Source organism: Anopheles darlingi, chromosome 2 (genome assembly GCF_943734745.1).
Source record: "Anopheles darlingi chromosome 2, idAnoDarlMG_H_01, whole genome shotgun sequence".
Classification (NCBI taxonomy): Eukaryota; Metazoa; Arthropoda; class Insecta; order Diptera; family Culicidae; genus Anopheles; species Anopheles darlingi.
The window spans coordinates 23,346,903-23,374,402 of record NC_064874.1 but is presented as its reverse complement, the minus strand read 5'-3'; the positions used below and the strand labels follow the sequence as shown (position 1 = coordinate 23,374,402).

General features: G+C 46.8%; 2 protein-coding genes across 3 annotated transcripts in view; one reads left to right on the top strand and one right to left on the bottom strand.

Annotated features, from left to right (window-relative positions):
• Positions 1-3,271, top strand: part of LOC125950174 (uncharacterized) — a 16,640-nt gene extending 13,369 nt beyond the window's left edge. The window contains exons 4-8 of one of the 2 annotated variants that reach the window (XM_049677885.1): positions 1-85; positions 157-466; positions 1,075-1,389; positions 1,783-1,971; positions 2,030-3,271. The exon at positions 1-85 is cut by the window's left edge and continues 1,484 nt beyond it. In XM_049677885.1, coding sequence (XP_049533842.1) covers positions 1-85; positions 157-466; positions 1,075-1,389; positions 1,783-1,971; positions 2,030-2,203 — 1,073 coding nt within the window. In that variant the 3' untranslated portion in view covers positions 2,204-3,271. The remainder of the gene's footprint in view (positions 86-156; positions 467-1,074; positions 1,390-1,782; positions 1,972-2,029) is intronic. The other variant, XM_049677886.1, reaches the window with a different exon arrangement.
• The window catches only part of LOC125950219 (uncharacterized), a 486,985-nt gene that overhangs the window by 54,536 nt on the left and 404,949 nt on the right, over positions 1-27,500 (bottom strand). The window lies entirely within an intron of this gene.

Genomic DNA, 27,500 nt, shown 5'->3' with positions numbered 1-27,500 from the left:
GGAAGGGAACGAATGAATCGTCACGGTATAGCTTCGATTCGGATCTGGGCTCGGAGCTGGAGGAAGTCTACGAGAAGTTTGCCAAGTAAGAACGTCATCAAGGTGATACCGAGGATGATCTTCTACTAATTCCCTCCTTTCTCTCTCTTTCTGCAGATGGCTCGAGGAACCAATCAGCACCGATAAACCGAAGAAGCTGGACGCGAGAGATGAAGCGGTACTGAAGTTCGCCAACTCACTGCTCAAACGGACACTCAGCGAGAGCTTCGTCGGCATTCCGTTCACCGAGGAGTGCATAGCGCATAGCGGGAACGGTAGCAGTGCGGAAGCACGATCGGCGCGAATTGCCAGTGGCGGTGCTGGTGGTAGTATCGGAGGGATAGGACAAAAGGAGAAGATACTGCTTCACGTACGATCGCTTTCGCTGGAGCTGGCGAAGCACAAACACAAACTTGCGGCACAACTGGTAGGTTGAAGAGCTTGAACTTGACTAGAGAGTGAAAAAGAGAGAGAGAGAGTGGTAAAGACAAGCACACACATAGTGGTAGAGATCGTGATAGTAGTTTGCAGTTGCTGGATAGATCCTTTTCCCTTAGCACTTGACACTTACACCGCTTTCGCGAGGTAGTTCGTTTATCGAGTGCCCTACAGTGTGCGTGTGTGTGTGACGTACAGGAGCTTAGAAGTAATGTTTCCGAAGAGTTTCGTTTGTATATACCTAGACCTAGACCGTTTTTGCGAGTTATGCGCCCATTTCCAATCGATGCTGCAGTTGATTCTCTTTATCTCTGTTTTGATTTTGACTTGATTTCCGTTTTTTTTTCGTTTCTTTTCTTTTCTCATTCCCGTTATCTTTATTCCCGCTGGAACCGTGCGGTTCCGTGGGATCTCCACCACACCTGAATTCCATCCACCGTATCTGCATCATCCTCATCATCAATCATCCACCCCTCGGGGCGGCGGTTTGTGTCTCCATATTATTCCACGCTTGTTTGCCGGATGCCGGTTTTTTTTCGGTGTGCGTGTGTGTGTGTGCGTTTTGTGCCGTTTGTCGTTTGCACACACGATCCCTAGCGCAACGAGTATCTGGCGCTGGAACCGGCGAAGCTGTTCAAATGTCCCAACATTCAGCTAACGCGAACCGATCACCGGAAGCTGCTGCATCGGCTACGCTCGACCCAGAGTGGTTCCGGGTGTGGTTCGGTGGTGGAACCACTGGCCGCCACTACGGTACACCCGAGGACGACGGTGCCACAGCAGGGTTCGTCGTCTAAGCCTCAGCCCCCCGTCATCCGTCAATCGTCGCTCAAGACGAAGCTGCTACACTACAAACCGAACTGGTCCGTTTCGTACTATCAGGACGTCAAGTGTGACGATGTGGTACTGAAGGTAGGACGTGGTTGCTGCTGCTGATCCTCTTGTCTTTCGTGTGCTTGTGTGTGTGTGTGCTTTTTGCTTGTCGTGTCATGTGTTTTCGTGGAGGTCAGATAATGTTAACAAAACCGAACGGCATGACAAATGCCGCGTCTACGTCGAAGTTTCAGGTAATATTTAATGCTGCTGCTGGTGCTGTACTGCTTCTGTGCTCACCTACTCTATAACCTACTCTTCAGTAATGCTCTGTACTGTCTAAATGTCTCTCTGTTTCTCACACAATTTTTCTAGCCTTTCGCTGCTCTGTCTCTAAACAAAAGAAATGTTTTTTCAATGTCTTTTCCATTGTTCGATGGCGCTTAACTTCTTGCCTAAAATCTAAATCCCTTTCTTGGTCCCTCCCGGCAGATCTCGCAGCTCGCTCAAAAACGAACGCTCAATGTAAACCTTCGACCCGTGGCTACCGGTAACTGGGGCTGCGGAAGTAGTCGACGCGGGGACGTTCAGCTAAAGATGGTCATCCAGTGGATGGCGGCCAGTGTGGCCGGGTTGCCCTACCTCAGCTACTACACAGCAGGGAATGAGAAACTTTCCAAGGTAAGCTTCAAGGTCTCGTAAAACGAACTCATTATTTACTGTCTCCTTTATGTTGTAGCTCGATACGATCTGCCGGGTGCTGAAGGATCGAAAATGGACGGTTGGTGAGCTGACGTCGGCCACTCTTAGCCATGCCCGCGACATACTGGAGGATCCGTTCTACTACAACAACGATCGCAACTATTGCATGTTCTTCGAGAAGCTGATCGGTTTGGAGAAGGGAACACACTGATAACACCGAACGAACACACAAACACACATCTACACACAAACTCGACAACAGAGTGTTGTCAGTGGACCAAGAACGAGAACATAAGGCGATGGGCGATGGGCACATGGGCACCGTCGTGGTCCGTGGTGCCGCTAGCAAAGAACTGTAAAAGACAAATAACCTTAGACTCCTGGTGGCGAGGCAAAAACAAAAACTTGGAAAGCAATAAACAAAAGAACTCTTTTGATACGGTTACTTATGAGCACGAGGCTTCGATCGTAAGCTAAGGATCGAGGAATCGAGAGGCTCCAGTGAATGTTTCGAATGGGTTGGATTGAGAGATTGGCGCTTGGCGAAGCTACTTGTAAATAGATTTTCTAGTAAACGTTGAACCATGATTACGATATGCTCGCCTCACGTACGGTATCGAAAAGCAGAAAAATTCAAACGTCTTCCTACGCACGAGCGTTAACGTTGTTTGTTTCCCCATGAGATAGAGGAAAGAGGAGGGGGTCCGTAGAGACTCCGATGGCGCTTTGGCACAGCCACGGGAAGGGCGCTTGGAGCAGATTATGTTGCTGCCCGTTTTTGGAAGTTCAGATGCCACCATACCTACGCCTACGGTTACATTCGGCCACGGCGAAGAATTGAGTTCAATAGAAGAAGGCTTCAGCTTTTTCTCCGATATTCCGTAGACACCCGAGGTATCGAAACGAAAGACGCTCCCCGTAGTTCCCTCGGATGAGATTGACTTAACCGTTAGCTAGGCTAGACTGTTTAGCGAATCAATACATTACAAACATGACGCTTATTTTAGGAACGATTGAGCGGAGCGACAGAAAAAAAAACAGGAGCCGTCTATCTCAAGTTAGAATCCAAGAATACAAGTTGATATGAAATTAGAACGGAAATGGCTTGTGAGAGAATGAAAGCGAAGCGATCAGGGTTCAGCTTCAGGTAGATCGATAGCTTTTTTTCTCCTTCTCGTCCAAAGATAATCTTCCTTGGCCAAAGCGGACGTTGAGTAAAAATTGTGCCATTTTGTTACCCATTCAAATCGCTAGACCAATAAAGCTGGATGATTTTGAAGCAATAATACGGTGCGGAGTTTCTATTTTACTGATTGCTAACACTTTTCAGAGGTTATTTTTGGAAACGGGCCAAAACTGGCCTTGCCGTACTCCTCATCTCCATGTTGTGCATGGTGGCCAAAGGGCCTTTCTGGGTCCAATATTTTGCCACAAAAGGGCATATAAAGATAAACAGTACGCCCATTGTCTGAAGCGTGAAGCGCGCTGATGGTGGCTGCACGTATGACGAAAACAGTATTTGCTTAAGGTGAACATTCAGTCTGTTAAGTGGTGGAGCCACGAGTCGTTTTTATTGTACCTTTATGAAGGTGCAAACTGCTGAATCAGAGATGAAAATAATACAAAGCTGTACGATATTGCTTCGTTTTCGTTTAGTTTTCGAGCGGTCATTTAATGAAATACGTTTGTTTTCCTTTCGCTTTCAGCAGCCGGAGATGGGAGTGACGTAGAGAATGGCAGCATCCAAGATTTGCTTAAGGATACGGGTAAGTGAACGTTCTGTTAAGAAGGGGCTTTGGTATTTTCGGGTCCAAAAACGGCTTATTTTTGACGAATTTTAGTGCAGAAACCATTCAACTTAATTTTTCGAAGTTAATGCCTTGTTAAACTACAACTTTTCAAGAATATTTGGTTCAATTTTGGCGAAGATTTATTCAAAACTACGTTTTTGCCAATATTTTTTCGACCAAAAGACCAAAAGAGAGCGAGGTACCAACGCGAGGTACCAAACGGGAGCGAGGTACCAACGCGAGGTACCAAACGGGAGCGAGGTACCAACGCGAGGTACCAAACGGGAGCGAGGTACCAACGCGAGGTACCAAACGGGAGCGAGGTACCAACGCGAGGTACCAAACGGGAGCGAGGTACCAACGCGAGGTACCAAACGGGAGCGAGGTACCAACGCGAGGTACCAAACGGGAGCGAGGTACCAACGCGAGGTACCAAACGGGAGCGAGGTACCAACGCGAGGTACCAAACGGGAGCGAGGTACCAAACGGGAGCGGGCGCTTTTGTGTCCGGTGCGAAAGTCACGTCCGGCACTGTTCAAATGAAACATTTCACGAAATATTTCAAACAAGCATAAATTGCCCAACATTAGCGTTATGCGTTACGCTTTTTTCCTTATGCGCGGTTTATGAGCTCTTGGGACTTCGAAATTGGAGGTAGACCCTCAGGATTTACTCTAGCAAAGGTCAGGAAAATGTGTCCAACTTGGATCAGGACCTTCAGGAAAATGTATCATGGAATCCATTGTCGGAGTGACGAGTGCGCCTCCATCGTGCCGGGGCGACGTAGCACCTCGCTCTGCCGCAAAGATTGTTAATATTTTCAGAAACTTTTTTCGGCTATTCCCCAAGGTCCTTGTTCTATCCATCGAAAAAGTAGCATCACTTGTACACTAAGTTTCAATTCGTGGTTGCTGCATCCCCCTAAAGTTGTTCTATCTCCGATAAAACAGTTTCTAACCATCTCTGATGTCAATAATTGATTACTTTAAATAACAACCTCCTTCAACCACAATCAACAGCTATCTATTATTCGCGATCGATGGACATCTTTTGCATCAAACAGGTGTTTACCGGTATCGCAACAGGGCATACAGGTCGCCTCCTTTTCTACCGCGACCATTAAGAGTTCATGCAGTTCCTTAACCTTCTCGTAAGCGTAGCGCATGTAGCGTGTTGCTACAGACAATGGCACATGCGAGCATCTTGGCGCAATCGGTGTTCATCTTTGCCGGTCTCCACAAAAGGTTCCGATGTGCTTTTCCAAGAACGCCGTAGCGCCGGTTCGTGGATCGCAGTTTTGCGCGTAAATTGCTACCCCGTAACGGTGAAGCCACGCAGGCACAAGGATGGCGAGACGGCATTTCTAGTAAAAGTTCATCCATCGCTCGGTTCGTTTTTTGTTATCGGAATGTCGGACTGGAATGATGCTCCCCGTTTGGTGTGTGCGCGTGGAATGTTTTTTGGGTTCCGGTCGGTGTCCGGATCGCCCAGTTCATTCATTCTCCTCCTCCAACAGCGAAGGGGTATTGCGACTTGTTTTGACTGGCTTGACGATGACGTGCGTGCGTTCCGGTGTTACGTTGTTGGTGTTCGGTTCCCTTTTTCGGGAAAACCCCGCAGTGATGCAACACAACAGGCAAAGGATGCATATGCAATACAGATACAGTACTAATAGTACCACTACTAATGGACGACAATTACATCGAAAAACAGGAGCGAACGTGTGTGCGCGTCCTTGCAGACCGGCTCCGGTTCGTTCGTTCGTTCGTTCACTCGTTCGCTCGGTCATTCCCATCACAATGTTGCTCACTGTTTCGATGTGAAGTTATGCTCCAGCAGGAGCAGCAGCAGCAGCAGTAGCACGATGGTGATGAGGCCAAAGCACCAATGGCGCACCAATACCAAGCCAAAATCACGGCCAATCGCTCGCCAGTTGCACTATCCAGCATGTTGTCCTTTGTGCAGCGCCGAATCCGGAATTCGCTGCTGGAGCTGGAGGTGAACACGCGACGGCGACCGACATGCTTGCATACCGAGCTCAACTGGGCCACCCTCCCAACCGTGTTGGTGATGTGTCTGTCAGGACATCGCACGGCAGTGTGCTTTCGATACACGCAGCAAACGAAACGCGCTTTAGGCGGGACCGTGGCCAAGCAGCACGCAGATCATCAAAGCAATCATATCAATTGCTACTGTTTTTTGAGGGAAAAAGTTAAAACTTTTGGCGAATATTTGTTGAAAGTGATGTGAATTTACTGTAAAGTGTAATACATTATTGGAAAGTTTATTTGTGTGAAAAGCTATTGTGACGTGTAGGTGTTGTGAACATCGAATTGTGATTTATGTTTTGTGTTGTCCTTCAAGTGTACTAAACCATTCAATCCAGCAGGACCACCGAAAGCAGGTTGGAGAGAAAACTGTGTTTGTTTTTGGGTAAGTCATGGGACGTTATCGATAAAGCTCGTTCCCGCCATAATTGGCCGGATTAATGTTTTGGGGCCGCGGTGAATGGAAGTTTTTACCATTTTGCAACACTCTCAGTACAGAGCAGCATGGAACGCATGGAGCAAGCAGCTCTGGAAGCTTCTCGAACCATCGAACCGACCGACGCTTGTAGGTCATCCGAAAGCCTCCCGAAAAGGGGTCCCTGCATGCCATCGATGGTCAGGGCAGGGGGTCAGCAGTGCGGCAATCCTGGAGGGTGCCCGATTCTCACGTGCCAGCGCAGATGCGCCCAGCAGTCGCCACGGCGAATGAGCATGGCGTGGATGAAATCTGCGCTGAGAGTTCTAAAAATGAACCGAGTGACACCGGGCACGCAGCTCGGGGGACAGACAGGATTCCGGTTGATGTTGTTAATGTCGCATCCTCGAAAGGATGAATTTATTCCATTGGATCATTTAAGGAGTGAGTGAGATAGACACGAGAATAATAGTGCGAAAATGGTTTCTACCACTAGGAAATGACATTCCTTCGGGACCTTACTACGCATTAAATTTGCCGCCAAACAATGACTTGCTGTCTGCGAAGCTCCCGCAGTAAACCCATTCCGGAAGGCGCAGTTCGTGAGTTCGTCTTGGCCGTGGCCGACGGGTTCTCGCTCTCTCATTCGGTCTCGCGGTTCCTTGAGATGACCTTGAACTTTGCTTCGTTAGCAAGACAACGACGACGACGTCAACGTCCTTGCCAGACGTGGAAAACCTTGCAAAACCCTTGAAGCTGGCCTGCGTGCAAGCTTGCATACCGCTCGCATGCAAGCTTGCGTGCAAGTGGAATTTTCCTGAAAATGGAAAACTCGTTGTGGGGCGAGAGAGATGGAGAGAGAGAGTAAAAAGGATGCCAAATGGTGAGCGAGGTTGGTTCACACATTAAAGCCGCACCTTCCATTCGTGGACCTTTCCTCGAGCACGGAATTTTCCCGCTTTTCTCTCTCTCTCTCGGTGTGTGTGTGTGCTTCGGTTGTCGAACTTTAAGACGACGCAGACACCGACGATTCGGACGACCGTCGACGAGGGATGGTGCGAGGTCTTCGAGTCATTCACTCTTCGCCGCGACGAGCATTGATGCTGTGTTTGGATGGAGAAGAAGAAGTTTGTCTCGTTGTGCCGTTACCTTTGCGCCGAATTCGAGTGGAAGAGGAAAGAAGTGAGGGTGCGGAACGGACAGGTGAATCTGCACGTCTTGTCTTGTCCCTCTCTCCACCACCACGCCTTTCCCCCTTCACTCCAATGGAAGGGCGCACACCTGTTGAAGAGGATTTTGTCTGCCGAACGAGGCGAACGAGCGTGACTTCGCCATGCGGCCGGTCCTTCTGGTCGTCTGCCACAGATTTTTGGAAGAACTTTTCGGGACGGAGGAAGGTTGCCGTTGGAGAGCAAGGTCGTTACAGTGTTTTAATATCTCTGCAATCGTGGTGCTGCAGGTGTCCCATCCACTGTTTTGAGATATTGATAGTGACGCAGATGGAAGGTAATAAAATGTCGCCCAGCGTGGTACAGTGTGGCCATCCCGTGGAGTCGATCGACGGCGACGGCGACGTGGCGTGTGTGGCGGCAGCAAGTGGCACGCCTCATCCAACGCGGGGTGGGCCTGGGAATTGGAATCAGAAATCTGTTTGTTTTCGGTATGGAAATGGCATCGATTACCATTTTGTTAATTATCTGTTAAATTAATCATAATTTTCCGATTAATTTTATTCGCCGAGCGGCCACGGAGATTATCGTTTGTGTGACGCGAAGGGATGTGTCGCTGGCGGGGTCCTGGAAAGGTTGGTTCAAATTATGCTGCAGGGGTTTATGCTTTAAATCGTGTCGTTCGTTTGTTCCATTTGTCGTATTTGTACTCCAATTAACCTTATACCGATTTATGGTTTAAGCACGAATTCTTGTGGCTTTCATATGAATATATATGTATATTCAAAAATTATATACGAACCGTTTCGGTATGTGGTCAAGAGTTATCACGTTGAGAGATAAGTTAAACTTGTTTGTTATATCATTTTGCTTATTCTCTAACCGAAGCTTGCTTCAAAAGTATTCATAACGTCCAGTGTTGACTGTTTTCCAAAGTTGCAAGAGTTTGGCCAATATTTTCGGATATTCTGATTTATTTAGCGTTTTTAGATTCTACAAAATATTTTTCAAGTTTTTAAAATATGTAGAATAAATCAAAGTAATCTGGGATATTTTGCAATAATATTCCATTTAATACTCTCGTTCGTAAAGGTACACATTTCGTACATAAAATTTTAAATAATTCTACTACTCGTGATATCTTTTCATTACATCATCCTATCATTTTTAGGTGTCTGAAAACTGTTGACTACAAACCGACTTCTTATCTTCTTTCGCTTGAAACCAGTTCTGATCAATCAATGGTGTCAATTCTTCATCATACAATTTTATTGATAGGCCAGGTCTTTCAAACCTATAAACCTGTGTTAGCTAAAATTTTACATTTTAATTTACATTTTAATATACTTCCCAAACACTGTAAAGAGATTGTTTTCAACTTTAGCTCCACAAATAGTTTCTTCAAATATGAGAGGGAGCATTCGTCTGTTTCCAAAGACCGTTTCGCTAGCATTAGTTCAATCAAACATCAACTCCCGATGAAGCTGTCAAGCGCAGCGATGGGAAGATGTCACGAATGATGCGGAAAAGTGTTGCCTACCCACTGCCCACTACCGAAGCCAACGAATTTTCATTTCACCATTCCGTGCTGCTGTTGTCGGTCCAGTCTGGTGCAGCTTCCTGGCAGACAGTTGCTTCCGCTGCGCTGCACACAAACACACACACACACACACACACACAGTTTGAAGCGATGCACCTGACTGAAACCATCGCCAGACCAGCGACGTCATTCCACGGTACGTTTGTGTTTTCGAAGCATCCACGCGGTACGACGCACTCCGCGAGCTCTAAAATCAACACATTTGCGTCGGCTCAATTCATCTCTCGCCTCTTTCGCGTCCGCCAAAGTGAAGTGTCTGTTCCGTGTGGTGTGGATCGAACCCGCGGACCGACAAAAAAACCCCCCGTTGCAGGGAGAGCGAGCGAGAGAACAATATAATCCGCCTAAAACCTATCCACCGGCATCAAGCGCGGGTCCGTGGGTCTCTTAAACTGGGTCAATCGGACACACACACGCACCCTCGTCGCGGGGGGTGGTTGTTGGTGGTTCTTCCATTCGTTTCTCCCTCCACTCGTCCCATCTCTTCTCGTTGCGCATCGATGGTCACCATCATCCTACTCCGAATGGCGGAAGTGGATGGATTTCAGTTTTCAGCCAGCTTCGGGGCACCAAACACGGGACGGGACATCTCCCACCCCTTCGTTAACTCGTTCTTTAAAGAGAGGTTCACGAGGACCAGGTTTTTGGGGGGGAATCAATCGGAATCGTGATCTAAACACGATACGTCCTTGATTCCAGTGCGGAAGTCATGGATATAAATGGATAATGGACGCTATGGATATAAATTTACATAAGCCCATCAGTAGTAGAAACCATTTAAGAGTATTTTTCTAGCGTAAAACTCATTGCAATGCTTTAGAAAATAGTTTTAACTACAATCGTTTGCACTTTACTTAAGCTTTAAACTATATGCTGACTTTCAAATGACTTGCAATGTTTGCAATTACAACAGCACAACTACACGGTAGATGTCAGATGCCCCGGAAAATCCTCTCTCTCTTTAATTCCTCGCATCCAATTGGTTTAAGCCAACATTATTAAACTTGAGGCAAAACACGGCAATTATGCTGCCGCCGTTTTCAACTCCAAGGTGCGCATCCTTTACACAAGCCAAACTCATGCTCAAGCGTGTCTCTCTCTCTCTCTGTCTCTTGCATAATATCTTATCTGTCACGGTCCAATCCACAGCCACCGTTGCCGAGCGTAAAACAACAACGACACGCGCACGCACGCACGGCACAAAGTTTACTCATAAATTCAACCTCATTAAACAGCACCTAAAACCATGGTACCTTGGGACACTTCTACTCCTGCTGCTGCTGATGCTGCTGCTGCTGCTGATGCTGCTGCTGCTGCTGCTTGGGCTGTAAGGAGAAAAGGGCACGTACACAACCTCATCATCGTCCCCACGATGCCAAGGATCCAAGTAGCCAAGGATCAGAAGCGCAAGACACACAAACTCGCGATGAAGCCTCTCAACCCTTTCCCGCGGTGTTTTATGCTGCCTATAAGTGCTACTTGGCCACGGATGGCAGTGCCTCTCACTGGTTCCTGCCGATAGTGCGCCGCATCCAAATTTGTCGATGAAGCGCCACAAACCACGACGACGATGCTGCTGCTGCTGCTGACTTATCAACTCCACGACGATGCCGAGACGTCGTGAAGCGGAATTTCTGGGGTGCGTTTTGTATCCCTAGATCCGTGCGTATCCGCGCGTATGTGTGTGTGTGTGCGCGGATTGGAGTTGGGGACCAGCAGCAGCAGCCCCCAACGCAAGTGCCAAAAGTTTCAAGAGCACGGAAACCAAAACCGCGGAGCTCTCGAGTGAGAGGAGCAAGGAGCGCGTTTTAATGCTTTCAACATTGTTTTCTACTCAGCTGCACGTACGAGCGGTTTTTATGTCATTTTCATTAAACTCTTCAGCGTCGGTGTAGGGCAGACGTGGCCCAAAGTTTATCAGGAGCGCGTGCTTCAACCATCCCGTAGTTATTAATGTTTTAACGCCAGGTTTGCTGAAGCCATTTGCATCCACGGTATTTTAGAGGACCAGCGTGGAAGCAGCAGAAGTGTATCTCCATCCGAGAGGACTGCTTGACAGCCTAGGATGGTCTTATTGGAACATAAATTCTCTTTTATCTCAGCTCAATTAGTTCGAGATAAACAGCTCAAATCCTTACTAAACGAAAGGTTCCAGCAATAGTTGTTCGATTCCGGATCGTCTTATAACAAAAAGTGCACAACATCGCACCAGAAAACTGGATTTTAATCCAAGTACACCGCACAACCGGCATCTAGCTGAGCTAAACTCACATAAAAGTCGCCATGTTCGGAGTCGTCGCTGTAGCTTTCGTTCACATATTCATGCGCAGCTCGATGCTCGTTCTATGCTCATCGCCAACGTCTCTCTCTCTCTCTTTCTCGCTCTGGCCACCGAGCTGATGCTGACTCATTCATCCTGCCTACCAACCTGCTACTACCACCTCCACCACCGCCGAGCAACCCCTTTTCAAACGCGGCCGCATCGCACCAACCCTTCCCCTTCAACAGGCACCCCCCCTTCGACTGTCAGGCGATCGACCGGCGGCTCTATGCTTTTCCACCCCCTCTCCTTTCACCCCCTTTTCCCTGGTTCCTGGTACCGCATTTTCCCATGCGCTACACCCCTCGCAACCCATCTTCCCTCCCCTTCTTTGCACCCTCTACCATTGATTGTGTTTATAATTGCCGCTGGCATTTTTTATTGATGAGATTCTTGGTAATAACCGTGCAGCGCAGCAACCCCATCGTGCCATCTCTCTCTCGCTCTCGCTCGCAGTGGAATCTCTCTCGCAGTGGAATCTCTCTCGCTCGCTCACTCCTAGTCGGCTTTGCGGCGGCGTTTCCAACAACTCCTCTACCCCTGCAGCAGCAGCAGCAACACCGAGCAACCCCTGCAGCACGACGTTCGCATGTTCATCCCTCTCGCTCGCTCCCCTTTTGCGCACTATGCTGCTACCACACCGCTCCCCACACTTTGCAGACGCTTCGTTTATGTTTTTACGTGCTCTGCTTGTGTGTCTGCGTGCGACTGTGTGTGTGTGTGTGCGCCAGACGTGGAATTATGTTGCCGCCGCCCGATGCTCCCATCGGTCGATTTGTCTCTCTCTCTCTCTCTCTCTCTCTTGCTCTCGCCAACACGCAACTCGCACGCGCAGGCGAACCGACCTCTTCTCGATCCCCCCTTCAAACCACCCCTTCACCACACCACCCTTATGCTGCCGGCGGCTCCTGGCCTGGCCGTTCCATTTGCCTTTGCGGTTTTCCACCTCGCACTGGTGTACACTTCCATCCATAGCGACCATCATCGGTTCGGTCGGTCGTTCCGTCGGTCGTTGCCATCGTCGTCGCCATCGTCGTCGTCCGTTGCGAGTTCGGTTTTTCCAGGGGGTATGGAGCAATTTTGATTGGATTAATTTTTCATCCTTCTCGTCTCCCGTCTCTAGGCCTACTACTACTACTACGACTACTAGCCCAGCCAACACTACTGCAACATCCCTAGCACTGGTCTAGCAGCGACTGGGACTGAGGGGCTTATGCGGAGCGAGTTTGCGAAGGGATTTGCAAGAAAAAGCGTCGAACCTCATCAGCAGCGGCCCCACATGTCCACATGAGTCGAGGGGGGGCGTTAGTAGCCGGAGGTTGCATCATCATGACCGGTCGGTCGGTCGGTCGGCTGGTCGTGTGCCTTTAAACCTGGCTCCGACGCTTTTCGGTCAAGCGTTTGCTGGAAAAATGTCGGCAACGAAGCACATACAGCCTGCTGAGGTCAACTTGGACTCGAACTCGAACGCGATGAGAAGCATTGCAGGCAATGTAACTGGATGGGAAGCTCGGTTAAGCACGTAGCAGGCGGTTTGGTGATTGCTTTTGCACGAGTAGCCCAACCATCATGCAATATGCCGAACCGATGTTTGCTTATTTTTTGCGTTTTAATGATTTTGCTCGACAGTTTTAAGCAGGAAGTACGGGGAATTTTCAATACTGAGGCTCAAGAGAGGATTTACCTGTTACTGCCCAAGGTCTAGCTAAGAGATTGGCTAGCAGGATTAAGGGACAAACTCATGTTTACGTAATGCCTGCAAGGATAACGTTGTTCAAACGGGATTGTACTGGTTGTATTGGATGAAAATTGGCATTCAAAGGAGATTGTACTGGTTGTATTGTATGAAAGTTGACATTCTTATGTTGAATTTAGAGCCTAGATTGTCTTCTGCAACACACAGCAAGGTAGTTGCACGTTTTCTTTACTTTGCTAACATATTTGGTGGTCCTGTCGCAGTGTTCAAGCCTGTGTGCGTGATTGTTCTATGGATTTGGAGCCTCTGCCTTGTCTTCTTAGCCCTATACATGTCGATTTACTTGATAATAATCCCACCGAATCGTCGAGTGTCACTCACTCGAAGCAGAAGCATCTCCTTCGTGTAGTGATGTAACACCGTGAGTTGCCGGCTTGCAATCTGCTGTGCCCGTCGTGCCCACGGGTGCCCTTTTGTGGTTTTTCGCTTGGTATTTTCCGCAAAACTCCCACATGGTCCCTTTCGCGGTTACCTCCTACCGGTAGATAGGCTGCTGGGCCCTTTTGCAACTAATGAAAGCCAATACAGGGCAACGAACGAACATAACCGAGCACGCGTGTGTGTGTGTGTTCACCGGTCTCATAAAGTACGCGGGCATCGATCCCTTCCCGTACACCAAAAAAGGTGTACCACTGCCACCAAACTGGGCACGACGACCGCGAACATATTGGCTTGCGGAATGAATCCATAAATTAAACGCTTGTCAAACGAAGGTACCACAACAAGGTTTGGGGTTTTGGGACGAGATGCCCGGGAGATGCTGGAAGAGAGAGAGAGGAGAACGAGAAAGAGAGACAGTTGGCAGGTAGGGCAAGTAGAAAGAATCCCCAAATCGGGGCCCAAAAGTACACACACACACACACGCACGTGTTGTTTTGGGAGGAAGCAAGGAAAGGAACTTAAAGCAGGACTACCGATAGACACTAGTAAAGGACTTCTCAATGTACTTCCTAGCCGTTGAACTCCATCCACCTTCAAGCCTCCAGCTCAATTAGGTGGTGTTGGTGGTTTATCGTTGTGTATTCATCGTTGAGAATTCTTCTTCTTTTTTTCCAGCCTCTTTTCTTTCCGTCGAAGAAGTTGATAAGAATTTGGCGCGCGCGACATTTTTTTTGCCTTTTGCTTCGAGCGAGACCGCGAATAAACCCCACCAACCGGCCGCTCCTCCTTCTTCGCCTTTTGAGCTCTTCTGATTAATGGCCTTTTCGGTGAATGGTGAGCTCAATCGCGAAACGTCACCGTGAGACGGGCTGTGACCGTATAATTTATTGTTTCCCTATTATTAGTGTCGCATCCTTATCGGTGGGGAGTTGCTGCTGCTGCTGCTGCTATCTCTTCGGCTTTTAAAGCGAGGTATCGCGGTTGCGGTTGATGGATTGTTGCAAGCAATCGATTGATCTGCTTGGTATGCGTGCGTTTCATGTGTTTTCGAGCATGTTAATCGGCGCGAGCTGTCGGTGCTGTGCAGCAAAATGGAAACGGTTTTAATGAGAAACAGAGCAAGCGCGAGACATTTCCGATTTGGTTTATTCGATGCTACGGATTTATGAGCTGCCTGCCGCCGCTGATTGACACCGGGAGCACCACGCCACCGGGATGCTGATGCTTAGCTCTTAATTCCGGAGAAATTACTTTTTACTGCCAATCAAGTGACTGGCCGGACTAGTTCGAAAGCAAAAGCGATTCGGAACCGTTGGTCGAAAAGCAGTAAGTCTTTAGGCGCGCGCGCGCGCGCGCAATTTTCTAATCGTTTCGGAATCACAAAAGTTTGCCGTCTCTTGCCGCGCGGACAAAATGTAATTAAATATTTATTGGCCCCAGCGTCGCCATCGTTGAGGTGCGCACGCCAAGCTGTGGCAGGCAATTAAAACTGAATAAAATTACCAGCCCCACGACAACCTTCGCGCTCTCTTACCCATTGGCCAACTGACTGACTGGATGGCTGGCCGGCTCTAGTGCCTCCAAGATCTTGTTGTGTTGAGCTGGTGAGCTGGTTAAAAATAGACACCAGTACACAGTAAATGCCCGAAAGGAGCTCGCCATTTATCTCGCCGTTGATTTATGCTGCCTTCACCTTCACCTTCCGGGGATCCTTTGCCCGCAAGGGAGCTGCGTCACCAGAAAGGCAGCCTGAGTGCAGGAGTAAGCGTGATTTGGTCTCTCTTCTGCGGAATGTTTTATAATTCATCAATCTCCGCCACCAGCGGGGGTTGTCCTGAAGGAGAAAGTATTATTTTAAGAGCAGTAAAAATGCATACCATCTTCAGCATCAGGACAAAGCGTGGCCAGAGGCTCTGAGCACAACATTTCAATCAGTTTCAGGTGCGTATCCTTGTCCCCCCCCCTTTTGGGTAGCAGCGAAAGCAGAAGATACTGCGAAGAGAGTAGGAAGAATTTATCAATTTTCATTCCAGAGTGCGCGCGCGAGTTTTCCTTGGGAACAAGTTGGATGTTTTGCGAAACAGTGTTTAAGCGCAAGCGGAAGCGGTTGATAATTTTGTACATCAATTACATTCCAGACAAACGGGGCATTGTGAAGCACCAGCTGTTGTTGGAAGAGAAAAAGAAAATGTTGTTCCATTGTTGTAACGCGGCACGCACTTTCCATACAAAAGTGTAATGCTTTGCGAGTCCCTGTCTTAATTCATTCGGGAGCCGCGCGTAAAACGCGTCTTGACTCATTAATTTCCACCAGAGTCCCGGGCCGCGAGGCACAGGAACAACTTTCTTCTCCGCGTCATTCGTCTCGTCTCGTCGTTGGGAAATGTTAACAACTTTTCCGGGATTAATTTAAGTGGTCCTGGGGATGTGTTTTCACTACGCAATGAGAGGGATGCTGGATGTACTTTCTTTTGTTCGCCATTCGGGTATCTTTCTTCGGGGATTGCAAATGTGTGTGTTTTGTAAGAAATGGTTTCGCATTGACCGTTAATTCAGCAAAGTTCTTAGCATCCCGCACCCTCCCCCCGCGCCCGTGAGCGTCTTGTTGCGTCAAGTGCCATTTGTCATCGAGAGAAGCTTGGCTGTTGGTTCGTTCGTTGATTAGCAAACGATGGAACGGAACGAGTGCTCGCCATCCAGTCGTGACGTATTGGTGATGGTGGTTGGTGCCACATTTGTCACAAAAGTTTTATTACCTCGAATCAAGCAAGATGCCGGTGTTGCGTGTTTACCAAAAACCATTCCCATGTCCCTGCAGGCACCTGGGAAGGGGTTCCTTATCTCTCGAATAGTGCGCTACTCGAAGAAACATCTAACAACGTACTTCAGTGACTCGTTTTCGTAGAGAATAGTGTCTTTCTGGGTAGGGGGGGGGGGGGGGGGGGTTCGATCGAACGTGTCCTGCACGTGCCCGGTCCGAAGGGAGGGACCTTCTAATTTGAATCACCATATTTGAAACGTAATCTGGCGACCGTGGCGCGCTCTAATCGGCTGCTAGTCTGTCCCTGTGGCTACAGCTAGAGGAGAGTTATAATGAGCGAGCGACCATAATTGTTACTGCCGCTGCCGCTGGGCTAATGATATGTTAGGGCAACGGCAACGGTCTTCCCTTTGCTTTCGATGGGAGTTTGAAATGAAACTAAATATTGTTTCACAACAGACAGAGCAGTCGGTGTGGCTTTTGAGACAGCGGAGTTTAAATGGAGTTTGATTAATTGAGCTATTCTACCTTTAATGGGCGCTCGCCCAAAAAAGGTCACCCGGGAAGAGTTTAAGTGAACTGTTTATGCGAAAGACTCTAGGACCATGCGTTAAGCATGGTAGTTAGATATGAAAATCGAATCTAAAATGCGACCATCCTGCGTACCGTACAATCGCTGTTGCTACAATTCATTGCAGATGACGGATCGGAAAAAATATCTATTGGTACAGAAAACCAATATTCAACAGCACAGAACGCAACATTTTCCGCATAAAATGGTTTTTGGGTGGAAAATTCAAATTTCTCTGCCTCTACGGGCCATGTGAGAACCGTGGCATGTGGTGTTATGTTACAGGCCTTACATATGGGGAAATGGGATAATGCTTCACGGGAATGCGCGACGACGACAGCCCCTTATATGCTAATCATGTGCCCGGGGTCCACATTAGGGGATACCGTGGTGGGCATCGGTTGCCGGATGCCAGTTTTGCATCCATTCCGTTCTGTTCCGCTTCGCTGCTACTGAGAGTAAAATATGAAACAAAAATAAAAGCAGGCTCCATGGAGGAGGAGGATTTGGCATCCGATTTGAATTTTACGACCCCGCCGCAGCAATATCGGATCGGATCGGATCGATGGTTCGATAAGGGTTTTTTGTGGGTTGTTTTTTTCTGTTTTGTGGAATCGAAACCCATCCCATCTTAATGAGCACGAACAGAAATTTCAAGTGGCCGAGTGGAGGATAAAAGTACCCTTCGAGAGCCGATAATTGTATTTCATTACAGCATCGCCACTCACTGATATTTGGTGAAGACTTGTGCCGAAAAGTCTTCCAGGGTTTATGCGCATCATTATGTTAATTAATTGAACCAAACCCCTAGCAAGCCTTGAGTGCTGAAACTCTCCAAAAATCATCTTCCTCCACGGGATGGAAAGTAGCAGCTGAGTAGTAATCGCAAAGCAATTCTGCGCCAAAAACTCCAAACCGCGCCGCATCCATCAATCACGGTGCGGTCTGTGATTGATGATCGTTTCATTAAAGTGAAGGCGAGAGACGATCGTTGCGTTTTTTTTATCCTGTTCTGTTTTTAACTATTTTTTGGAGCTCACAAAAGCACACTTACAACAGCATCACCATTCACGTCGCGTCGAGCGTCGAGAAAAGCGTTTTTCTTTCTTTTTTGCATTTTTTTGCGTCCGGACGTAAGAAGATGACCTCACGAGCGTTTCACGTTCTCACCCGGGCACGTTTCGATTGTTTGTCTCATAAATTATGTCCCATGTCCCGGTTGCATCAGTCAACCAGAGGGAGCCAGAGGCGGCGGAACGGAAGCAGAGGTCGAATTCTAACGATTTCGGAATCAGATCACTCATAAGCCAGGGAGGCGGGTGTCTGGTGTCGTTGGGAAATGGTTTATGATGCATATTAGGATGTATTTCATATCTTGTGGCGCTCCTTCCCTTCTTTCCCAATAGCCCGGTCCACCTCTGGGCTGGTTTTTTTTTGTCTTCCTCCCGGATGAGGATTTATGACAAAAATGCCGATGCTCAGCAGTGGCGGCGGCGGCGCATCTTCTGGGGCGAGTTTGAGGCAAATGAATTTCGATTCGTCGTCCGCACTCGCTATGTGCGCGGCCAGTGCACTCTCGGTGATGGCTTTATGGATTTATTTTGGGCAATCATCATCGGATGTCGGATGGCGGTGGCGGTCGCCGTTTGCTGTTGCGACGGTTGGACAACAACAGTCGAAATAAATCAGTTTTTATTACCGAATCTTGCCGAAATGGAATGTAGTAGTAGCAGATGCACTGGTTTGGCCGGCTCAAATTGGGGACGTTGCCAGCATAGAACGCATGTACGCTTTCGAATGGGATGTGACGCGAGATGCACTCAAGGAAATCTTTGAAACGCAGTTAAATGAATGTATTTCACTTATTATGCCAATTTTGTTTGAGCTTCATCCAAAAGCTATTATTGTGAACAAAAGAAGAGAGTCCTAATACTTCTTTCACTGTTTTTTTTTAATAATAGTTCAGCGAAAGGTCTCGCCTCTCCCGATAACGAATCCCCCTCGATACCCCGACAGGATCGGAACTTTCTTTACAACACGGGGAATCCACTTTACCTTCCATTGCGGTGCGATGCTCGATGTTCGTGTTTGGCTTACGTCAAAATCAGGGACGTACTACGTCCGAAGGGACCGAAATTTGTTTGGCTTGTAGTTCGCAACAACATCCGCACGGTTCCGGGACTCTGGATTCTGCTTCGGCCGAGTGACGAGATAAGTCGGAGGGAGGAGGGTTCGTAGTTTTTTTTTGTCCGGTGCGAAGAGAGACCAAAAATAAAATAAAGAATAAAAAAACCGCTTGAGTTGCATGTTGTGATTGCGGCTTTTTGTGCTAATGTTCTGACGTGTGTGTGTGTGTATGCTGCGGGGAGCATATTCGAGGTCGTGTTCTTTTCTTTTTGTTCTGTTCTTCCAATAACAAACCAATCAACAACAATCAGTATACTCTCTAATTCTGGGTGACCCTTGCAGCCCTGCAACTGCGGCCCTCTAGCCGTCAGTAGTCCACACACACACAAACACACAGAGGTTGGATAAATATTTGATTTCGGCAGGTTTTTGGCGCCAGCATCATCGATGCGAAAGTTGGCTGTTGGACGGCTGTTCAGCATATTTTACATTGGCAAGTCCGAGCCTCAAGCAAGTCAACACTAAATATTTATGTTTCATACAGCGTAGCATAGGTTGCTCAAGCGGTTTACAGTATTTTCGCTTAAAATAGCACGCAAAAAAAACACAAAATTTCGCAAATTTTTATGGAGTCGATGGCGTTAACCAGAGATGTAGACGGAATGAAACAATATCAATCGTAATGGAAAGTGAAAGTTTTTCTTGCACGCGATCACAAACCGATCACAAACAGAGCTTCAATTACAAGTTCTCCTAGTTTGATTCTGCTTTCGTTTTGTGATTTTTTTCTGCCTCGTTCTAGAACGTTCCAGAATTAAAGTCCTCTGTCGATGTCGATCGTTACTTCCATATAAACCGATGTTTAACATTGGGAGTGTCGATATTGAGCAGCATTTAGACTCATTAATACAATGCTTGAAACTATCAGAACAGGCAATCATGGAACTTTTGTAAGCTAGACACTAACAGCGAAAATGAGACTTCATATGAAAGCGATAAATAAATACAAAAAAGAACAAATTACAATAATTCTTATTAGATAAGAAGATATGGAAGGTTTTTCGAACACCTAACACCGCAAGTACTGTATGGAACCATCCTTTTCCTGTGCGAAAGTGGTTCGATCGGTACACGCGAGCCCGCGATCTAACATGTTTTTGAACGTAACGGTCTCGTAATCAAGTGTCACGTTTTCGTTTCGTTTTTGCACAACTCTCGAAACATCGTTGCTGCTGCTGATGCTGGTGCTGTTGTTAGGAGGTGAAAACCATCTACCCGGGGCCCTGTAATTTGCGGGATATTTTTCTTAATTGTTGCTTTCGTAATGCGCTTCCACCGGTTGATTTATTGATCTCGCTCAGTTCGCTGACACTCGGAGAGCCTTTGGCGGGAAAAACGGCGCACTTGTCGCGACGACTCATCCGAAGATGGGTGTGTGTCTGTGTGTCTGCATGCCAGCCGATAGTGGTTATGGTCGAACGTTCCGAAAAACCAGTCGACATTAAAGCTAATGCATGTAATAAATATCAGGCGGCATGGGTTGGAGGAGGTTTGAAAACCACGTGTTTTGACCATGAACCAGCGCCGATTGGGAGGAGTGAGGAAGAAGATGAGGAGGGCGCCAATTTATGAATTTCCATTATATCTTCTAGGCTATCTTTAATTGTCTGGGAAATTAGTGAGTGGCGCTGTTACGGAAAATGTTTTGAGAATGTCATTCGGTTGGAAAGATGTCTTTGCAACAGAACTGTTTGCAATCAAAGCGAGGTGCTGAAGCGGTTCAACATTATTCGTAATTTCAACTGCATCACCTGCGATGAACGTGAAAACCGAACGAAATACTCATCGTACCGCTCTTTAGCTAACGATCGTTTCGTGCAGAACGTTCGATTTCAAACGGTTTTGTGATCTAAACATGTCGTTCGGTTCGGTCAGCAGCTCGTTTGTGTGTTTCTCCTGAAACCCGTGACACATCTCGCACACCTTCAACCGATTCCCTTCCAGAGAAGTCCCAAAGGTTGGCCCCCGGAGGACGACAACGACGACGACGACGTTAGCAACGAAGCGATATTTTTTTGTTTTATTGGTCCATTTATCGACCAAACACGTCTTCAACGGCTTCGACCAGAAACCCTCCGGGGGATCCAAGTACACCGAGACACACACGCACACAGACACACTTACACAGTAAACGAAATTAAAAAAACAGATTTTTAATTACGATAAGACCGCGGGAAGCGGCCATCAAAACTCCATCAACCGGGCCCCATGCATGGCACCATGTTTGGGGACAGCGGGAATGCTGGTGGCTGCTGTGGCCATCAAAGTGCCTCCTGCACTCCCCGGCAGCAGGTTGGTGGCGGCGGCAGCCCTTCGTCCCGAGAAGGAATGTCGAACTTGCGAATAGTGGCGCGACACGAACGGTGGCGACATGACCGACCGACCGACCGACCGACGGACCGACCGATGGCGACAAAGGAAAACCCTTTCCAAAACCCCTTTCCGACCGTAGACATCTTCACGCGATCTTATGCCGCTCATTGCAAGCACGCGCAAGAACCGGATTCACCGGTCAATGCAATTGCGGCTGCTGGCGAAAGGGAGACACTCTCCCTTCGGAGAGAATGTGGTCGGAAAGTGTTAGAAATTTATGAAATAAAAAGATGGCACCATGGCTATGGCCATTTTGCGCCCATTTTTTTTGTTTTCTCCCGTTTTCCCCCCGTTGGCCGATGATGTGTTTGCGAGCATTCCTCGAGAAAGCATTCTTCGGAGAGCCGCAGCGGGTCTCTTTTGTGTGTGTGTGTGTGTGGCGTGCGCGATCGTCATAATTTATGATGCTTGCTTTCAAGGCACGACAGCCAATTTTCGCTGCGTTTGCGTGGATCTATTTTTGCGGTCGGAAAGGGCTCGCCGGTGCGCCGCTGCTGGTGAGGAGATTACTTCAAAGAGTCTATTGCAAATCGGTTAGATGCGGAGCCATTTGGTGGGATTGTCAGCGTAGTGGTGCCAGGGGTCTGGGGTGTGTAGCGCTTGAACGTTAATTAAGTGGACACAGGAAGTGACAGTATTGCGCATTTTGGACTACCTCGTTCGTAATTTATGAGCAGATAAGAGTGTTCGTTACCCGATCTTAGCAGCAGGTGTTTTTCTATTTGATTTTCTTCGTCCCTTTGTCAGTTACTAATACATTTCTAAACCGTTTGCTTCACTATTTCGACGAGGTTTGGATATTTTGGTAAGCAATTGCTAAACTTCTTTCTAAGACACAAATTATCAATTTGAATCAATTTTTCTTTTGTGTTTTTCAGAAGGTATATAAAACCTGAAAAACAAATCTCCACAAAACAAAACAAAGAACTTGGTTAGTTCTTTTAACATTTTAGCTACAGCCCCATAAACAATAGAATAGTAGAGTAAATTAAAAGAAAGAGAATCAGAAAAGCTTAAATTCAAATGATGAAAAAATTGTCGAAATGGGACAATACCAACGCTTTCAAACAAATGAAGCCATTCCTTCCTAGTACGGAAGCGACGATGAATTTGGCGTTTCTTAAAGTTTCTCTTTGCACCCCTAAAACCAATTCTGCCACATTCCTTGGAACAATCCGGTGGATGAGCTGACAGCACCTAGCACTAGGCAGAGCAGCTTGGCAGGGAAATGGGGAAACAAACGTGCTGGAAAGATTAGAGTCAAAAGTAGGGTAAGCATTCTCCAGATTCCTCTGGACTTCCGGAGCGAGTGCGGTTCCGGGTGTAAATGGTCTCATTAAGAGGCATAATATTAATTTCACAGGTGCTAAAGTGGTTGAATTCGGTTACTGCTGGTCAGGTGTGGCAGCCTCTGCTGGGTTTGAACGTTCGGTAGCCAGCGGTGTTTAGAAGAAAAAGTGGTTCTCATAGTGGTAACTGGCTTTAAAACGAGCCCGATGAGTGGATTGTTGTAAAAACTTTAAGGATTTTGAAGCTTAAAGCCGTGGATTTAAGCGGTCAATAGGCAACAGCAACGTGCTCAATGGAGAGGGAATCGATATGGGCAGAAAGTGAACCATTAATTAATTTATAACCAAAGCGCAAAAACACTGAAACAATGAATATTTATAGTTGAGATGTAATGATAAGACACCATAATATGTAATTTGAGCTACCCTCCGACCAAACCTGCAAACGTATGCCGGTATCATAGGAAACCGAATTCCACTTGAAAACAATCAACCAAAACCATAAATCAATCGACGAACAAGCGGAGGTATCGAGTGCCGTATGCAATAGCAACCCGAGGGTTAAATCAGGACACAAAAACAGAACAAAAACCAGGAAAAAAACAACGAAAATGATGCATTACATTAAACGTTTGCAGAGATAAGGATAACAATGGCGGCACACCAGCGCCGGTGGCCTCAAATATTTCTGCAATATTTTATCGCGCACGCATTTTTCAATTGCATCTCGCGGTTTTTGGTGCGCTTCAAAAAGGCGTCCAGGAAACAAAAAAAAAAATAAAATAAATGAGAGGAAGGACAGGAAGGCGAAGGCTTTGACGTGATTGAGTGTAGGTAGCTTATTGAATGTTTAATTAATTTGAACAGGTGCTAACGAAAGGCCGACGAGTGAAGCGAGAGCCCAAAAACCATTCGCGATTCGCGGCTATCGGCCAATCGCCGAAAACGAGAAAGTGAGAAACTGTCAAAATGATAATGCCACCGGAATTGAAGGGGAAAATTTACGAGTTTTTAAATAATGCGCCTCGCACCGGACAGGGAACTGGCCTCCCCGGTTGCTCCTAGCAACCTGCAACATCCTCTGTACGCACGCATGTGTGTGAGTGTGTGTGTGTGGTGGCATTATCTTTATCGTGCGCTCGTCCTCCTGCAGAGGGACAGTGCATGTTGTTGTCGGGACAAAAGTCAAAAACAGAAAACATTTGTTGAAAAACAAAACAGAAATGGAAAAACCATCGCCACCGGCACTGTTTCTGCCCTAAAAAAACAAAAAAAAAACATCAACGAACACACGCGAATGCCACTCGATCGGTCGGTGTGTCATTTACAGCTGAGTTGGCGTGGCGATTGACAGTGGAAATGATCTGGCTGGCGGCTCCAAAAACCCGTGTTACTGTCCCGTCCACTCGCTGGCCACATGATTAACGTAATGAGACCGAGACCGTGAAAGGGTAGGGCACCGGTCCGCCTGGCCACCGGTCGGTGTTGTTAAACCTGTTGTCAAACGATGGGGGGTGCCTTGTGACAATAATTCAAATCGAATCAAACACACTGCTGCTGCTGCTGTTGCTTATGCTGCGGGTATCAACCCGCGATCGGAGCGCACGACGAATACACGTGTACAATTAACCTTCATAATAATGTTGCAGCATCATCCGGCAAACGTACTGCAAGCAAAAAAAAAACACCATTATCATGGTGGGGGAAAAAATGTGGGCGCCATAGACAAAGTACATATCACATCCTGGCATCGTACGATGAGCACCACGGGATGGGGAAGAATCAACATTTAAAACAACCGGGCGCATAAAAATCGAATGCATCCCGCTGTTTGTATGCGTGAGTGGAGGACAGCGGAGATTGCAACATTTTAGATACTGCTAAACATGTAGTAGCATCCCCTCCCCGTTTGCTCGTCCTTTTTGATCGACCTTTTTCGATACGACTCGTCTGATGGCTATCGGGCTAATTGAAAATGTCATTTATGAACTTTCGCTCCGTGCGGAACATGGACGCGCGGTTTTTGATGCCATTTTGATGCCGTTCATTTCCACTTCCACTGTTGGGCGGTGTTGTTGTTGGCCGGTAAAGTTGTAACCGATGACCACGGGGCAGTCGCAACTAAATCTGTAGTCCACGTTTGGTGGCTTCATGTGTTTTTTTAACTCTCTCTATTTGCTATGTTATGCATCGTTACTACAAATGCAGTATTGAGTTGTAAGATTTCTGATTTACAGTTTCGTTTTTAATTTCACTAATAACATTTTTGAAAGAATTTATTTCTATTTCTGTACAAATTCATCAAGATGAGAAAAGATAGTGAAAATAGCTTAAGAAAAAAAAAATAAAACTTTGGAAAATCCGACAAAAAGTTACTTCGTTTCATCAGCATCTCATTTGCTAGATTAGCGACCACAAGCAGATCTTGTTAAACAAATTAAAACAACCGGCATGTCTTTGGGAAATGCAAAACCATACGAAGGACTGTAAAAGCCACCGCTGTTCTCACCTCAAGGTGGCTAATTAATCCTCTTCAAATATTGACCGCCGGTAGGTGAAGCTTGACGACTTCTTCGCTCATTTCATTGTCCCCACCACCATCATTCCTGCTTTGTGTCCATTTTATGGGTGCCGGAGGTTGCGGGCATCTTAAGGGTTAAGTTTTGTGGACGAAGAAATCGTGTTGTCCCTAATGTTATGCAATCGAGTTATGAAGTTTTCTATAGAAGAAACCAAGGTAAAAATGTCACGAGGGACCGAACTTTAAATCAATTCGTCACTTAAGGTGCCGGGATCGGTCATTCGTCTGTTTGCCGGTCTCTGTGTTCTTTTGTTCCTCCTAATCGTGTTTGCGGAAAAGCGGTTTAGTGGACAACTTTTCACATTATTTGTGTATTGTAATGATGAGGGATCTAGAGGGATTTGTTTTTCGGTTCCATAAAATCCACAAACAAGCGTTTGTAAAATCAGGTATGAATTTTGTGCAGAAAATAGGAGAGCCCATTTCCGGTTGATTGCAAATACGGACTTTGCTCCAATAGAATCATAATGATGGGGATGGTGAACGGAAATCATGCTGCTCATTAAAGATGCTAATGCGCTATTATTGATTTGCCTTCATGCTGTCCACGTCAACATTGTCAACATTTACCATCATTTGGACCACTGATAATGGGAAATTAAAATAATTGATTTCCTCGAATCGACATTTCATTTTTAATAAAAACAATCAAACTGTCCTGCTATAGATTATTGCTGGTCGCGTGTTATGTATGACAGTACGTTTCTGTGGCAGCCGTATGCTTAGTTTAAGCTCTGTGACGTAGAGTCATTAAGTATTTATGCATGTAGCAATCTAGGTGATTGGTTTTCCATTCTTCAGAGCGGTTGAAATACTCTTCTGGTCCAAGATACATTGCAGGATGAAATGATGTAATGAAGCGTCATCTAGTGAAAGAGTAAAAGACTTTCAGTCAAATAGATTTAATTTCTTCGCTTTGAATTGATGTTTTATGTATAGCAATGAACAAATTGGTCTTAATACCTAGCGATTCGTCTAAAGCACACAAAACGATAAAATGTTTTCGATCAATTTGAAAGCAATATCGATTTCTCTTAAAGCATCGAACCTATTCCCTAAAATCGATTGCGTGCTTCATGAATTCGGCATTCATCTCACATGCACCAGGAGCACATCTTCCGTCCATTGCCAAAAGGAAACTCTCAACCGTCGACCAATACATTTCACACCATGTTCAAGGTCTGTGGTTTTCACCAAGGCTAAGGCTGTAAAGGACCACTTAAATCGTTCGTTCAAAACCCGTTAGCCCATCATACCGATACCGATACGAATGGTTTGCTTCGTTCGCTTAGAAGAACCTCTTTGCCGGGAGTTTCCGGAGCCCACAACCCTTATGCTCCTGAGCTGAGCCGAGAGCTCTCATCAAATTACATTCGCCAAGCATTGTGTTAGCAAAACAACGATACCGTTAGTCGGGCCCGAAAAGCACATCGAGCGCTGTCGAGCGGTTCCACGGAATTGGGATGCTCGAGGAGAAGACCAGGATGCCCCAAGGGCGGCAAAGTGAAGCTACCGGACTTGAATACATTATCCTGACGGTTGCTTTTGTAGCTCTTTTCGATGGCCATTCCTGGCTTTCCAGTGGCAAATCGGTGCATCGCTTCTGGATAATTTCTGGCCCGAGGATGTCTGTGTGTGTGTGTGTGTGTGTGTGTAGAGCTGACGTTCGGATCCCTGGACTGGCGTGCCCGGAAAATGATCAAAAACTAAATTCCCGTTTAATGGAGTGGCTGCAAAAACGCAATCAAAGGCAGACTCTAGACGAAATGGGGCGAGCGTGTTGCATGCTGCATGCATGTGTGCCGCTGACATTCCCACCGCGCGGTATGCAGCATACGATGGCCGGGGGTTTAGATAGGGACGATACAGGATTTGAGAGCCAAATCAAAGAAATTGCTTTTTTTATTTTCACTGATTAAAGTACAGTTAGTTGATTTCTTAGAAAATTCAACTAACCTATACTTAGGCAGGTTAAATAAAAACAACAAAACAACTTCTTAACAACAAAAGATCTACAAAAGTTGCAGTCATGCAGTGACAAACATTTAGAGATTACTCATCTTATTCTGTTTCTCAGTAAATCAATTATGATTTAATTGAAATGACACAAAAATAGATTTTTGCTGAGCCTTTATTCCAATGAGATTGTTTGCCTTCCAGCAATCACCCTCATACCTGTACTGCTATCGGGCCTTTGAATGGTTCCTCTTTTCGATTATCTCAGTTTCAAAAGAGTTCCAACTCGCTATGGACTAGGCTGCACGGCT